Below are 16,438 nucleotides of genomic sequence, written 5' to 3' on the forward strand. Positions count from 1 at the left end.
AGGGGCTGTTTGACCCTCCAAACGTAGATTTTTCAGGACCACACTCCAAACACAGGGGTCTGATAAATTTCCCATAATTCAGTTCCAATCACCGGTCACATCGATGACTGATGATGATGGAACAGGTCTAGAAGGGTTGGACCATTTCACAGAGGAATGAGTACACCACTGCCCCTTACAATTGTGTTTAAAGGGGGAGGTGCTGAGGGGGAGGGGCCAAAGGGGTGAACTGGGGTTGGGCCTCACAATCACATTTCTTTGCCCAGAATCACAGAATCATAGTTGAAGTGGGTTATCTAGCAACAGATAAACAACAGGGCCCTGTTGCCATGGTGTCAGACATGTCAGCTCAGAGGTTATTTAACTGAAAATGACCCTGGAATTTTTCCCTAAAGGCAGCTCTCCCCAGAATAAAAACATAGAATAGTTTTTAGTTTCGAACCTTTGAACAGATCGTTTCGTAAAGAACCGTCAGTTTCAGTGGGACCATAAAGATTGGACTGGGTTTCAAAGGTTAAAGGTCATGTGGCCTGATGAGTCCAGATTGACCCCGTCCCATCAGGGTGGGAAGACAGGTGGATGGACTGATTACCCAGCATGCCCTGTGCTTCCAGTAATCATAAACCATCATAAACCATCATATACATCATAAACCATGATATTCCATCATAACCCCAACTTGTGTGCTTTAGATTCAGGACTTGGAAGCAGGACTAACTCAGATTGGCATGATGGAATTTTGGCAGGACCTTCATGGGGTTATTTGGCAGGCGTTCATATTGGGGGGGGGGGGGGGGGGGGGGGTCTAATCAGCCCTGCTGCGGACACTTTAATGAATGAAAAGCCCTGTGGTGATGACGAGCGGTCACTCACGAACAAAGTCAAAGTCAAAGTTACAGCTGTAGTCCAGCGAGGAGGAGAAAGTTTCCCAACACGATTCAGTCCATCCAATCAGATTCCAGCTTTAGCAGATCTAACACTCCACACACAGTTGGTTTGGACGCTGGTGCTTCTGGGTGGAAAACTGGGGCTTTTTGTAATTCAATTTCCTATTACAATCAAACCAGTGAATGCACAAGTCCTAATTATTGCCCATAAAGGCATCTGCAAACAATCAATATTTGGCTGTTAGGGCTGCAGATTAGAGTTTCTGCCTGAACAGTGATGATAAGCACTTTACGATAAGGACGACACAAAGAAAACAAACATGAGTGGGCTGAGGTTTCACTGTGCTCATAAACTGAAACAGTATATGCACAAGGAGCTGAAGGCACAGGAAGCACAGGAAGCACCCACACCGCAGAAGATGAAGGGTTAAAGCAGGGGAGAACAGAGGAGAACAGCTGATACGAGGGAGAACAGCTGATATGAAGGAGAACAGCTGATACGAGGGAGAACAGCTGATACGAGGGAGAACAGCTGATATGAAGGAGAACAGCTGATACGAGGGAGAACAGCTGATACGAAGGTGAACAACTGACATGAAGGACAACAGCTGATACGAAGGTGAACAACTGACATGAAGGACAACAGCTGATACGAAGGTGAACAACTGACATGAAGGAGAACAGCTGATACGAAGGTGAACAACTGACATGAAGGAGAACAGCTGATACGAAGGTGAACAACTGACATGAAGGAGAACAGCTGATATGAAGGAGAGCAACTGATACGAAGGTGAACAACTGACATGAAGGAGAACAGCTGATACGAAGGTGAACAACTGACATGAAGGAGAACAGCTGATATGAAGGACAGCAACTGACATGAAGGAGAACAGCTGATACGAAGGTGAACAACTGACATGAAGGAGAACAGCTGATACGAAGGTGAACAACTGACATGAAGGAGAACAGCTGATACGAAGGTGAACAACTGACATGAAGGAGAACAGCTGATACGAAGGTGAACAACTGACATGAAGGAGAACAGCTGATATGAAGGAGAGCAACTGATACGAAGGTGAACAACTGACATGAAGCAGAACAGCTGATACGAAGGTGAACAACTGATATGAAGGAGAACAGCTGATACGAGGGAGAACAGCTGATACTAAGGTGAACAACTGACATGAAGGAGAACAGCTGATACGAAGGTGAACAACTGACATGAAGGAGAACAGCTGATATGAAGGAGAACAGCTGATACGAAGGTGAACAACTGATATGAAGGTGAACAACTGACATGAAGGAGAACAGCTGATACGAAGGTGAACAACTGACATGAAGGAGAACAGCTGATACGAAGGTGAACAACTGACATGAAGGAGAACAGCTGATATATAGGAGAACAGCTGATATGAAGGAGAACACCTGATACGAAGGAGAACAGCTGATAGAAAGGAGAACAGCTGATAGAAAGGAGAACAGCTGATATATAGGAGAACAGCTGACACGAAGGAGAACAGCTGACATGAAGGAGAACAGCTGACACGAAGGAGAACAGCTGATATGAAGGAGAACAGCTGATATATAGGAGAACAGCTTATATATAGGAGAACAGCTGATACGAAGGAGAACAGCTGATACGAAGGAGAACAGCTGATATATAGGAGAACAGCTGATACGAAGGAGAACAGCTGATACGAAGGAGAACAGCTGATATGAAGGAGAACAACTGACATGAAGGAGAACAGCTGATACGAAGGTGAACAGCTGACATGAAGGAGAACAGCTGATATGAAGGAGAGCAACTGATACGAAGGAGAACAGCTGATATATAGGAGAACAGCTGATATATAGGAGAACAGCTGATACGAAGGAGAATAGCTGATATATAGGAGAACAGCTGATACGAAGGACAACAGCTGATATATAGGAGACCAGCTGATAGAAAGGAGAACAGCTGATACGAAGGAGAACAGCTGATATGAAGGGGTCACAGTGGTTCCAGTTAAAGGTGGTGTGTACAGAATGTGTTTCCAGTGGATTACAGCAACACCTTCAGTCTGAATGGTTGGCGTTTTTCAGGGACACAGACTCCGTTTCCCATGAGCACTAGCTCCTGTTGTCATAAGGGCACAACTGTGTCCAAGGTGTTTTGAAGTTCATGACTGCAGAGTGGATCCTCTTTCCAACTGTGCATTTCTTTTTTCCACACAGTAACTTTCAGGTGCAAAGTGACGTTTGAAACAAGACAACAAACAAACTTCCTAAAGTCCGTTTGTGTCATAGTTTAGTAACTGGAGTGAAGGAGGTAAGTGGAGTTATTGTTTTTTTCTTTGAACTATAGTTTTTATTTATTTCAGTTAACGAAAATCTTTTTACAATTCTAGTTTTCGTCATTTCGTTAGTTTTCGTTAATAATAACCTTGCTCTGGACAAAAACACGTGTCTTTAAACTAGAAATAATCATGATTCAATATTAATTATGGCAAATACTGATACTGTAAACTTTCATTCTAACAATATTTATTCCTATCTAAGACCGTGGAATATGTACTTTTCTGGGTTTTGTTTGTTATCGACTATTTGAACATTTTATGAGAATATTAGAGGAGAGCACGTGAAAACAATTCTGTCATAAGTTACATTTTTAATTTTGTGTTTCCATCTCACAGTAAATGCATGAACGTCTCAGAAAACAAACAGCCCCAGAGCGAGTGGTCTGATTGTTCTTAAGACTGTTTGTACTGAATGGAAAATAATGACATAAATCTGATGCATTTTGATTAATTTGGTTTATTATATAAACATAAATAACATGTAATTCAAACAAATATATGCTGTTTATCTTGTATAGGTAACCGTATTATAATGCAATTCAAACAATATACTCGATGTATTTTAAATAAATACTTTCATTATTATTAATTTAGAGTAATTATACTTTATTAATACTACATACATAAACCTGAGAATTATGCATTTCAAATAAATAGGCTTTATTACACTAATGAATATGCATCATGTACAGTTTATTTGGTAGGTTTGTGTCAAAATTATCTACAAAAAGTAACTGGGAATTTGTCATGTAATAAAATTCCATAAATCCTAAAAGTTAAGGTTAGATATTTCTGTGAGTCTAAACACTTTATAGGTGATGCTTCTGAACATGAATAAACCTCCGTCTGAGTTTAGTCCCTCCTTCTTCTCTACACTGAGGCATAAGCTCCGCCCTCTGGTGTCAATCACCCTCACAGTCCGACTCAGGTCCCTCCTCTCCATTATTTTGGATGACTGCAGGAGCTTCTACATGAACATTAGTCAGAGTCCACTGTACAGGTCTGTACCAGTGTGGGTGGAAAACACTGAAGCACCAGGACCTGAACAACTAAACACTGGAGGTTCAGGTTCATCTGGGACACGTTCCTCCTACTATGGATCTGAAGAACATACATGATCCAGCAGACACACAGGGTTCTGAAGAACATACATGATCCAGCAGACACATAGGGTTCTGAAGCTGCAGTACAGTCAGCTGATGGACACTGTTCAACAGTAAATAGGATCAAACACTGGAATGACAGCCAATCAACAGACCAGTGTGTTAATACACAGATGATGTCATTTCCCAGGAGGTCAGAGGAAACACCTGAACCTGCAGGAGGTGTGGAGTTAGGACTGAATGACTGAAAGACTGACAGACTCTAAGGCTCCGCCCACAACAGGTCTGAATGAACAGTGTGGATTTATGGGTTAAATTTGATTGTTTTTTGTGCGTGTTGGTTCTGGGTCAGATTTAGCATCACATATGAAAGTGGTCTGGGTCAGATTTAGGACTGCATATGAAAGTGGTCCGGGTCAGATTTAGGACCACATACGAAAGTGGTCCGGGTCAGATTAGTGCTGTTCAGACTGCATGTACCAGATCAGATCCAGGCCACATATGGACACATTTACCTACATCTGAACGGAGCCTTAGACTGTCTCTGGACCAGATGGACCAGATGGACCACTGTCACTAGATTCAGCCTTTGGAGCTCAGCGGTTCATTTCAGTGGTGTCTTCATTTAGTCTGGACTTTTTGGACTCCAGAACATAAACAGTCCTGACATGTTTCCATCTGTGGTGGACGTCTTCCTCAAACAGTGACGTCTGAGTGTTTGACTGTTTCAAATCACTATCATTTCAGTGCAAAGGAGTATTACTGTGTGTGTGTGTGTCCACTCAGGTGTGTGTGTGTGTGTGTGTGTGTGTGTGCTGACCTTGCGTTCTTTGTCTCCGTACTCCAGACCCAGTGTGTCCATGGCGCGGACGATGGCGGCCAGAGACTGGATGGTGTTGCTGTAGACGACAGGCTTGTACTGCTTCACATCGTCACCAGAGAACCCGTCCTCATGGATGATCCTGGAACACAAACACACACAGGTTCAACTACAGTTGTGTTTTTCCTTTAGTTCACAGGAACTGGACTCATTTACATAATTTATGGACTTATGTGTCAGGACACATTCAGACTGAAAACTTCCATGTCTTTAAAACCCATGTTCTGCAGTTTCAACTTTAAAGGCCAGACTCTGCACGGCTGGTCGATGCCATCTTGATTTTCTATATTTGTACAAAGGGGCGGGGCTACAGGTGTGTAAGAGCCAATCAGTGTGTTCATTCTAAACTTTACCTCCACGCTGAAACCGTTCAGTTCAACAAACATCTGTGTTTTTAAATCATCTGATGGTCTGGGATGATGCCAAGTCAAATTACTGATGTTTATTCAATAAACAGGTTCAAATCCTTATTCTGTTGGTGTTTTTAGACTCAACTAGTGACTGTAGTTACACACAAAAAAAGAGATTAATTTAAATCAATCCCATTGACCTTTTGTTCTTTAAAACAGTCGAATCAGATCCAGTTTTGTGGTGACTTAAATGCAGCCAGTGTTATGAGGCCAAAGCAGACTGAGGACAATTCACACAATGAGTTCAAGTTCGATCAAAAACTGAGAAGATCCAGGCTTTGGATGATGCATGTGTGTCTGAACAAACAAGAACTGAAAAAACAAGAACCAAACTCAGTTCATCAGTACCATATATTAGACAGAACCGGCCCACAAAAGGGTCCAGAACCGGCCCACTAAAGGGTCCAGAACCGGCCCACTAAAGGGTCCAATCTGGTCCACTAAAGGTGGTGGTGTTCATGTGTGTGTGTCTGAACCTGCTGTCGTGCTCTTCCATGCATCAGGACCTTTCCTCATTCCCTCCTCTCCCACTCCTTCTGTCACTGAACACAGGCTGAATGTGTGTAATTTGTCGTCCTTTGGCACAATTTGCACATTGACCTGAAACATCGTTTAGTTTCACACTGAGTCAGACAGAGGGACAGATGGACAGAGGGACAGACATATGGGGACAGACATATGGGTAATTTAACCGGGATGTGAGTCCTGTGACATCATATTATACGGCTGCCATGTTGGATGCCAAGTGGGCGGGGCTAACGGTAGGTGTCATTAGACCGTCAGTAATCAGATTAAACGGACAGTGTTTGGGTCAGATTTAGTAAAAAAAAATTAAAAGTGATGATTTGATCTAAAGCTGACAGTTGATTCATGAGCAGGTGGATTAAATGAACATATGTTTGAGCTCCAGTTCACTTCCAGTTCCTTTAACGCCTGTTTTCAGGTTGTTTTTTTTTCTCTTTTTCAGACATTCAGACCTCAGTTTTTCAGCCACATAAGACACATTACATAATTAGGCTGTAACAGTGGATTTGAGGATGATCAGTGGAAGCTCCGATAAGTGCAGTTTACTTTAAAACACTTAAGTAATGATTAATGAACTTTTTTAAATACAGTGAACTTAAAATCTTTTGTAATATCAACTACTTAGTATATTTATTAATTAATAATTAAGTTCAATGCATTAAATTCAGTTGATTTAACTAAAAATATTTAGAAATAATAACACTGATATTATAAAAGATTTGAAGTTCAATGTATTTAAAAGTTCATTAATCTTTACTTAATTTTTAAAAAATAAACTCAACTTATTGGGGCTTACCGTTACCATGATGACCGCTGCACTGTTAAAAAAAGAACAAAAAAAACAAAACAAAACATAAAAACAGTATTATTCCAGCAGCTGGGGCGCCAAAAAAATACTGTTGAATAACGGAAAATAACCATCTCATAAAACTACGATAATTTTCCATAATTAAAATACAGTTTTTTGCTCTAACTTTACATAAGATTTTGCATATTTTTTTGTCTTTTTAATGTTTAATAAAGAATATTTACATGAATTAAAACAATCAAATTCGATATATATATACACACAAATAATTTTCAATGAGACTCAGTTGTCCAATCCACTGATAAAAACTGTATTTGGACAGTTTATCAGTGCTTATACATGTTATACATTCACAAAAACACATTTATTCAACATTTTTGTTGTGAAACCTCCTGTAATTACACAAGATATTTGTCAATTAACAAACAAGTCTGGTTAAACTGACAGAACAAATATTTCTTTTACAGTTAATTGTCAGTAATTTTATCTGGTTTTATTATTTTTTTTTTACAATATTAAACTTTAACAGTTTAATCTCATGAATAGAAAAGAAATATTTGTGAAATTATGACACACTTACAAATGTATTTTAACTGTATTTTTCTGTGAAAAAACAAAAAAATTAAAAAAAATTTTTTAAAATGGAAATTTTATGGTTATTCACAGTTACAGTTTTTTTCATGTTATTTTACATTTGACATGTAAAATCAGTCTATTTTTGTCATTTCATTGATATTTTCCTGTATCTTAAAAATAAAAGAAAAATCTGTAAAATAAAAAGTGTAAATTCTGTTAAATTACAGATTGTTTTACAGTGTGGTTCAGCTGATGGACATCATTTCAATATCAGTCAGAGTCTGGACAACACACTCGAACAGAAATGAGGCTGCGTTCACTGTTACCGACATAGAGACCACGTCCTGTTCTACATGGACCCATGATGGACTCAGAAGAGACTGAAAACCCAGAGGACGTCCTCCACACATCACAAATGATCCACAACCACGAATGCTCCACACATGATCAATACGCTCCATAAAGTAGTCCTCCTCGTTCCTTCAGTAGGAGCTGAACTCATGGAGGAAACACCAGAGCAGGAGAACACAGACCTTATTCTGGACCCAGATGAAGACAGAACCACCTGATGCTGATTCATGTTCTGATGGAGAAGACAAAAGTACGGAGCAAAAGCACTGCCTCCAGCTCACACCACTGATACGTAACTACAGCTGTCAATCACCTCTTGACCCCTCCCACTTGTCAAAAACTAGTCTAATTAGTCAACGTCTGCAGGTCACTGGACTGATTTCAAACAGGACTGAAAACACAGCTGTGATGAACCGAGAAGAACCATCTGGATTCACCAGTGGATAATCATGCAGACATGAAGACTATGTCAGGAAGCAGGGAGTGAACCATCAACCCTGTGACCCTGGTCTCACACTGACCCTCCGTCTAAGTCTGTCCCTGTTAGAGTAGGTATTATCAATACTGTGCCCAGTGACGCTGAAAAACTACCAAAGTGCATCTGTAATGGATTTAAGGCAGAGTTGGGTTCACTGTGTTGTCATCTGTCTGCAGACATTCGACCCCACTTCAACAAAACAATGGAAGCTGAGACAGGAAGTAGAGTTATACTATAAGACGACTGAAAATCAGGTTAGAAAACATGGAAGAGCTCACCTTACAGTATCATATTATAGGTCAGTATCAGCAAGCAGAATAGAAGTATCATATGGTCCAACACTGGTATCATAAGGTCCAACACTGGCCCGCACACAGACCACTTTAAGACCACGTTAAGACCCAAACGTCCACCTTTAACCCTTACAGACCCAAACGTCCACCTTTAACCCTTACAGACCCAAACGTCCACCTTTAACCCTTAAAGACGCAAACGTCCACCTTTAACCCTTACAGACCCAAACGTCCACCTTTAACCCTTACAGACCCAAACGTCCACCTTTAACCCTTACAGACGCAAACGTCCACCTTTAACCCTTACAGACCCAAACGTCCACCAAAGACCCAAACATATTTTTCCTAAATACAGGAAAATACCTGATTTACACTGATAAAACACAAAATATAGAGGACAATATTATAAACAAACAGTGATAAATCACTTAAAGGTGCTGGAGACTTTTGTGACCAGTTTTTCCACAAATCTGTCCATCCTCAGTCATATCCTCAGTATCATGAATCTGTTCGTCTGTCTGTCATTACTCAGCTGAATCTCTTGCATTATGGTGAACAGTTTCTCAGTTCCATCCACCACAAACAAACCATGTGTTTACAAACAGAGCCAGGAGGGAACTCGGGCATCTGAGGAATTTTGTTGCAATGTGCACTGCGGGAAGCGAAGGTTCGCGCCACCGCCTGACAGCAGCAGCAGCAGCTGGAACAGACACGACGCAGAAATGGCAGGAGCTCTCTTCCCTCTATGCATATTCCTCCGGCCGTTTCCACGTTTCAGCCGCGTCATGTTTGTTTCATCCATATAATATCATATGGTTGCGCTGCTGCTGGCAGGTGGAGGTGCAAGCCTGCGTTTCCCACAATGCACATCGCGACAAAATTCTTCAGATGCCGAGTTCCCTCCCGGCTCTGTTTGTAAACACATGGTTTGTTTCTGGTGGATGGAACTGAGAAACTGTTTCACTGTAGTGAAAGAGAATCAGGTGAGTAATGACAGACGAACAGATTCATGATACTGAGGATATGACTGAGGTTTCACAGATTTGAGGAAAAATTGGTCACGAAAGTCTCCAACACCTTTAAGAAAGGTTAGGTATCGAGAAAATGTCATTTGTGAGCTGTCATAAAAGTATATCTGGGTCTGTATGGGTTCAGATAAAAAGCCACAGCTGTCAAATACTTTAGTCAAAGTGAGTTACAGAGTCTACAGATGAACCACACCCTGTTAAACTGGTAAACTTCTGCTTCTGTTTGTGTAAATCTGACATGTGATCAGATCTAAAACTGTAACCCTGTACATCTGACACAATATTCCACATTGTGTAGTTTCAGGAAGGTCAAAAGTTCAATAAATCAGTCCATGTAAGACTACTGTGTGTATATATATATATATATATATATATATATATATATATATATATATATATAGATAGATAGATAGATAGATAGATAGATAGATAGATGTGTGTGTGTACATATATATATATATATACACACACACACACACAAAACCTCTGACATGCCCCCCCCCATTCTTATTTCTGTCCTCACACCTCCTCATGTGAACACAGTCTGAACACTGCACTGTCAAATTAGCTCTTTATCTGTGTTTTGGATTGTTGCTACCCACCACTGTTTGTCCTAACACACACACACACACACACTCTGGTTCTTTATCACTATGCTGTGCGTCCACTCACTTTGTGGTCTTAGTCGTGACAAAGTGTACACTGACCGACTCCTGTCAACACTTACTGACGGTTACTTACACAACCTGTGTGTGTGTGTGTGTGTGTGTGTGTGTGTGTGTGTGTGTGTGTGTGCAGAAAGTGCAAAGAGTGGAGGCGACAGAGGGGGTAAAAATGCGACGGGTGATAATGGGTATGAGACAGAAAGAGACACTGAGAAAGACAAGAGGAGGTGGTTATCGGGGAAAGAGACGCTATAAATAACCAAAGATGTCAGTAATACAGGTCCCGCCCACAAAGACACACACACACACACACACACACACACAGAGGCATCAGCTGCTGTGTCACTCGGCTCCACTCACTTAGTGTCACACCTTGAGGTCAAGCGGCAGCATCCTCCACACACACACACACACACACACACACACACACACACACACACACACACACACACACCTCTATATATCTGCACACATGACCCATTTACAGACTGACATTCAGCTCATACTCTTTAACACAATAATAACTGAATATCTAATCTGTAACAGAACAGATCCTCTACTGCAGGGCTCTCAAAATCATGTTCCTTCAGGTTCCACATTCAGCCTGATTTGATCTCCAGTGGGCTGGACCAAGGTTATTATTGTTAACGAAATGACGAAAACTAGAATTGTAAAACCATTTTCATTAACTGAAATAAATAAAAACTATAATTAAAAGAAAAAAACCATAACTAACTGAAACTGTTGGTCTGGGAAAGGGACCAAACAAAGTAGGTGTGAATCCACCATTAGCTACATTAGCAAACGTTAGCATTGTAGAATATACATTACATGGTGTGTCAGCGAATTAGAAGAGCTGGAGGTGGGTGTGGCCGCTGTGATGCCACCCATTATTTGACGTCTGTTAGGAAATCACAGGATTGGTTTGTTGGAGCCATATTTGGAAAAGAGGGTGGAGCTAAAGAAGGACAAGGGGTGGAACTAACGGTAGAAACAGTACTTACTAAAACACTGCTAATGCTGTTTTCAGCTTTTGGACACTTCATATTTTTAACACACCAATTAGAGCAAACTCAAGATACATTATAATGGAATAACTAAAAAAAAAACAGCTAATGTTAGCTAATGTATCTACGTTATGTTAAAAACATGTACTGAGGCTCCATATTAACACTAACATTAGCTAAGGTATCAGAGTCCAAAACCAACGGTACTCACCTGTCCCTAAAACTAGCCTCACCCTTAATTATGCATGAATTAAATCCTTAATACTGTTGAAACAGGAAGGCCCATAGCAGGGGAATTAGCCCTGGAGACCAGGCTGAAAACATGTTTATATGTGCTGAGAACACCAGGCTCTGTGGGCCTGGTGGACCCGCCTCCACCTGGTCCAGGCTCTGTGGGCCTGGTTGGACCCGCCTCCACCTGGTCCAGGCTCTGTGGGCCTGGTGGACCCGCCTCCACCTGGTCCACATAAGGAACTGAACAGGAACTTTAGCCAGTTTCACATCAGCTTCATTATTCAGCCACAGAAGGAACTGTTTGGTCTGTTACAACGAGATAACGATGAGACACAATTAAATATATGAAATAAAATAAGGAACTGATTACAACTAAGAGGATGGAAGATGATAAACTACAAACAGACGAGGTTTAGCACTGGATGGAATCTGTTCAAGCATTGGATATCAGTTTACAGGTCGATTACTTTGGTTACATTAGAGCAGTTATTGTATGTAAAACTCCAGTGTTATATACAGTGTGTGTGTGTGTGTGTGTGTGTATATATATATATATATATATATATATATATATACACACACACTCTGAAACAGTACACTTATGGAACTACCCTGGCAGACTGTCCTTTGGATATTCAGTTTCACTGGAAACAACTACACAATTCCACAGTCAGTAATTCCTTTGGTTTTAAAGACAGAATGCATTCTTCATCAGCTGATGTGCACTGAAGTATGAAGCTCCATCCTTCCTAACGCAGCAGATTCAGTCCATGTTTCCAGCCTTTTTGGTTCAGGTTTTTGATCTGACTAATGATGACTCCCTGGGGGGTGGGGGTGGGGGGTGCTCATGGCTCCAGGTTGGGTCATGTGCTGATGGGTCTGTTTGTGCCAAGGGGCCGCTGTCTGCTTCACACTAGTTCATCTGGATGTGAGGAGTGTGTAAACGCATGCAGACAGCAGAGCAGAAGAATTATAGAGGATGACATGAGGGCAGAGCTCGTTAACAGTGTGTGTCGTTAGCGCTGGGCTTCACTGTCACATGGCGTCTCTATCCTCTGTATCTGCCACGGCCTCTTTCATCCTTATTCCAGGTTCTCTCCTCCTCCGCTAACATCAGACTTGTTCTCTCCCACTCACCACTGCAGTATCTTTTTGTTTCTCACTCCTCAGAACTAATTATTTCTTCTTCCTCTTCCCCTCCTTTCCTGTCCTTTTCCATTTGCAATTAGATATTAATTAAAAAACAGCGTTGATGCACAACACACCCCTTGTGCCTCCCATGTGACTGATTTCTACAGGGAAACACACACACACACACACACACACACACACACAGGTGCTTACCTGGCCAGTGTGTGTGTGTGACAGTTGCACACAGTCTAATTAATAGTTGGAAACAACAGCTGCACACACAGTCACACCCAAAAACTAAAGCCTTCTAATTCACCCTGTATGTGGATGAAGAACATTTATTTCTACGACAAACGCTGAAAAAAAGGGGATTGAAAATCCAACAGTAGCAGTAGCTCCCACACAGTCCACATCAAAACCATGGAACTTAAGCTCGTTAAGTGTTAACGGGCTTTGCAGATCATCCTATCAGAGGTGCTTCGTAACCATCAAGGCTGTGGGGAAATATCAGTTCTGCAATATATAGCGATATCATTTCACAATACTGCATCGATATTAAAAAGTACTGTATCGATATTTTTAGGCATTTATTCAAATGCAGATATTGTGAAGATTCATTTTTATTTTTTTGTTTCTATTTTATTTATTATTATTTAACACTCTTTTATTCAATAATGTTAGTTCCTTTGTTGGGATTGAACTAAAATACTGTTCTGATGTTAGTTCCGAACTAACAGAATCTGAACATTTCAACAGGATCTGAAACTGTAATGTCTGTAAAACAGAATTTCAGTTTGAACACAGGAACATTTTGTGATATAACATTAGACCCTGTTGGGATCAAATCAAAATGTGTTTAGTATTTGTGCAGATTTCTGGTGTAATTCAATTATTCAAAGAAATAATCATTTATAAAAAAGAAACAAACAAAAAATTGCCTTTTTAACAGTATAATGATATATCATATTGTGATCCTAGTACTGTGATTTGTGTCGTATCGTCAGATTCTTGCTGATACACAGCCCTAACAGTCACACCCAAAAACTAAAGCCTTCTAATTCAGTCTGTATGTGGATGAAGACATTATTTCTACGACAAACGCTGAAAAAAAGGGGATGAAAATCCAATAGTAGCAGGTATCAAACATGCAGCCGGGGGCTAAAACCAGCCACCAAAGGATCCATATGCATATGCACCATATGTAGGATCAATTTGTGAAACGCAAAAATTCACACTTAAGTTATTAATGATCAATGATGTTAAAATCATTTTAGGTCAATTCAATCTAAAGTGGGTCAGACCAGTAAAATATTATCAGAATAACCTATACATAAAGAAAACTGCAAATTTCTCTCTTAGTTTTAGTGTAAAAAAGGTAAAATTACACAAATATTGACATTTACAGACTAGCCTTTTACAAAAAAATGTGAACTTGAAATCTCTTAAAAGAAGTATGTGGAATTTTAATAATATTCTGCCTTTTACTAAATGTTTTGTGTATTTGTAGATCACTGTGATCTGTAAGGTGTGATGTACATGTGCAAATGATAACTACGGCGTAATATTCTTAAAAGTGCACTTACTGTTCTTCAGAATTTTCAGGTTGTTCATATTTGTTTGTGTTATGTTCAAGTACAGTTCATAGATGTAAACATTTTCATTACAGAATTTTACTTTTTTCACTCAAAAATATAAGAAAAAACTTTGGATTTGATATTATTTACAAGTTCTTATCCTACTATTTATATTGCATTACTGGTCTGACCCACTTTAGATCATATTAGTCTGTATGTGGAACTGAACTAAAATGAGTTTGACAGCCCTGGTCTCCATCAAACACACAGGACTTAAGCTCATTCAGTGTTAACGGGCATTGCCGATTGTCCTGTCAGAGGTGCTTCGTAACCATGTGTGAATAAAATGTAAACAGCTGTTTTTTTGGGGGGGCCCATACAGCTGCAGATGTCCAACACCACAGGGGACCGCTCTAATTCACTGGACTCACTTTCACCCACAAACATCAGTGCACTTCTGTACAGAACCAAAGCCGTGGTCAGAGGCTGACGGAGTCGGTGGTGGATGAACGACAGCTCCAACAGACTCTGATGTGGGGGAGACAGAGAGACGGAGGGACGCAGCTTTAATCAGGTCGTCCCACATTCAAGGTCCAAATGTAATTATTGGGTTATCCCGTCTTCCCTTGGGTCCATTCTAATTTACTTACAGTGAGGAATCTGAAACGGCAACCAGGGAAAGCCTGCTTATCTAGAGTTCTAGAAAAAAGACTAACAGGGAAGAATCACCTCCTGAATCCAAGCACCAACACGGATCACATACAGGTCCACCCTAAGGGTCACCTGGGTCCATCTGAGGTCAGCGGATCCATCTGAGGGTCAGCTGGGTCCATCTGAGGTCAGCCAGGTCCATCTGAGGGTCACCTGGGTCCGTCTGAGGGTCACCTGGGTCCGTCTGAGGTCACCTGGGTCTGTCTGTGGTCACCTGGTCTGTCTGAGGATCACCTGGGTCCATCTGAGGATCACCTGGGTCCATCTGAGGGTCAGCTGGGTCCATCTGAGGGTCACCTAGGTCCATCTGAGGTCAGCCGGATCCATCTGAGGGTCAGCTGGGTCCATCTGAGGTCAGCCAGGTCCATCTGAGGGTCACTTGGGTCCATCTGAGGGTCACCTGGGTCTGTCTGTAGGTCAGCTGGGTCCATCTGAAGATCACCTGGGTCCATCTGAGGGTCAGCTGGGTCCATCTGAGGGTCACCTAGGTCCACCTGAGGGTCACCTAGGTCCGTCCAACGAGTCACCTGGGTCCAACTGAGGGTCAGCTGGGTCCATTTGAGGGTCAGCCCAGCATAAGGATGTAAACGGGGGGGGAGTGTTGTGGTATCAACAGTAGGTGGGGCCACTGCTCAAAGTGGGCTTCAGTGCTGAAGTTGAATAACGCCGCGGCTGGGATAGTCGCTCATCGAACAGGATCATGGCGCCGATGAGTTTGAATGTCTTTATGGACGTGGTGGACCAAACACAGAGCGGTGCCCCCCCCAACCCCCGCAAAATACACACACCAATGTGGGGTCGGGATCGGATCCGAGCGTTTTCCCTGGACGTTGGTCTAGTCCACGGTCATCTGGACTATCCCTAACCCAAACCCTAGTCCATGGTCATCTGGGCTATCTGGACAGTGACACAGAAGTTAAAAGCTCCTCCAGACCCCTGATCTGGACCACAGGGATGACCCACAGTATGTCCCGCGGTCACCCCGGTGGACACGGGAAAATAGCAGGGGTGGGGTGGGGGGGCATCTGGCTCCATCATGTCATTGATTCGATGTCAGGAATGTCCATTTGTTGTAAACTGCTCCACTTCAGATCTATTTATTTTATCTTATTTCTTTAGTTCGACTTCAGAAATGTCACTGTCCGTTCTGTATCCAATGGTTCAATAAACCAACCATTAAGAAATATGACATGATTTCTTCATCAAGTATAGAAACTATATTTAGCTTTTATTCTGATAGACCTGATGGAAAGAGAAATTCAGGTTCTCAGGAAAATCGCCACTTATCAATTAATCATTAATCAATCAATAAGGTGAACCAACTAATGATTAATGGATTAATCAATAATTTGCATCCTTAGCCCAGGTCCGTCTGAAGTCAACCCTAACCCTAACCCATCTGAGGTACAAACACCCGTCTCCTGCTGCCTCCACAGCCTCC

At 41.5% G+C, this 16,438-nt stretch overlaps 1 protein-coding gene and 1 pseudogene across 2 annotated transcripts in view; both read right to left on the reverse strand.

Annotated features, from left to right (window-relative positions):
* The window catches only part of LOC115421684 (CCR4-NOT transcription complex subunit 1-like), a 969,367-nt pseudogene that overhangs the window by 254,187 nt on the left and 698,742 nt on the right, over positions 1-16,438 (reverse strand).
* Positions 1-16,438, reverse strand: part of gnao1a (guanine nucleotide binding protein (G protein), alpha activating activity polypeptide O, a) — a 91,150-nt gene that overhangs the window by 56,185 nt on the left and 18,527 nt on the right. For both annotated transcript variants that reach the window (XM_030137679.1, XM_030137680.1), the window contains exon 3: positions 5,147-5,288. In XM_030137679.1, coding sequence (XP_029993539.1) covers positions 5,147-5,288 — 142 coding nt within the window. The remainder of the gene's footprint in view (positions 1-5,146; positions 5,289-16,438) is intronic.

The sequence above is a fragment of the Sphaeramia orbicularis genome, chromosome 6 (assembly GCF_902148855.1).
Source record: "Sphaeramia orbicularis chromosome 6, fSphaOr1.1, whole genome shotgun sequence".
Taxonomy (NCBI): Eukaryota; Metazoa; Chordata; class Actinopteri; order Kurtiformes; family Apogonidae; genus Sphaeramia; species Sphaeramia orbicularis.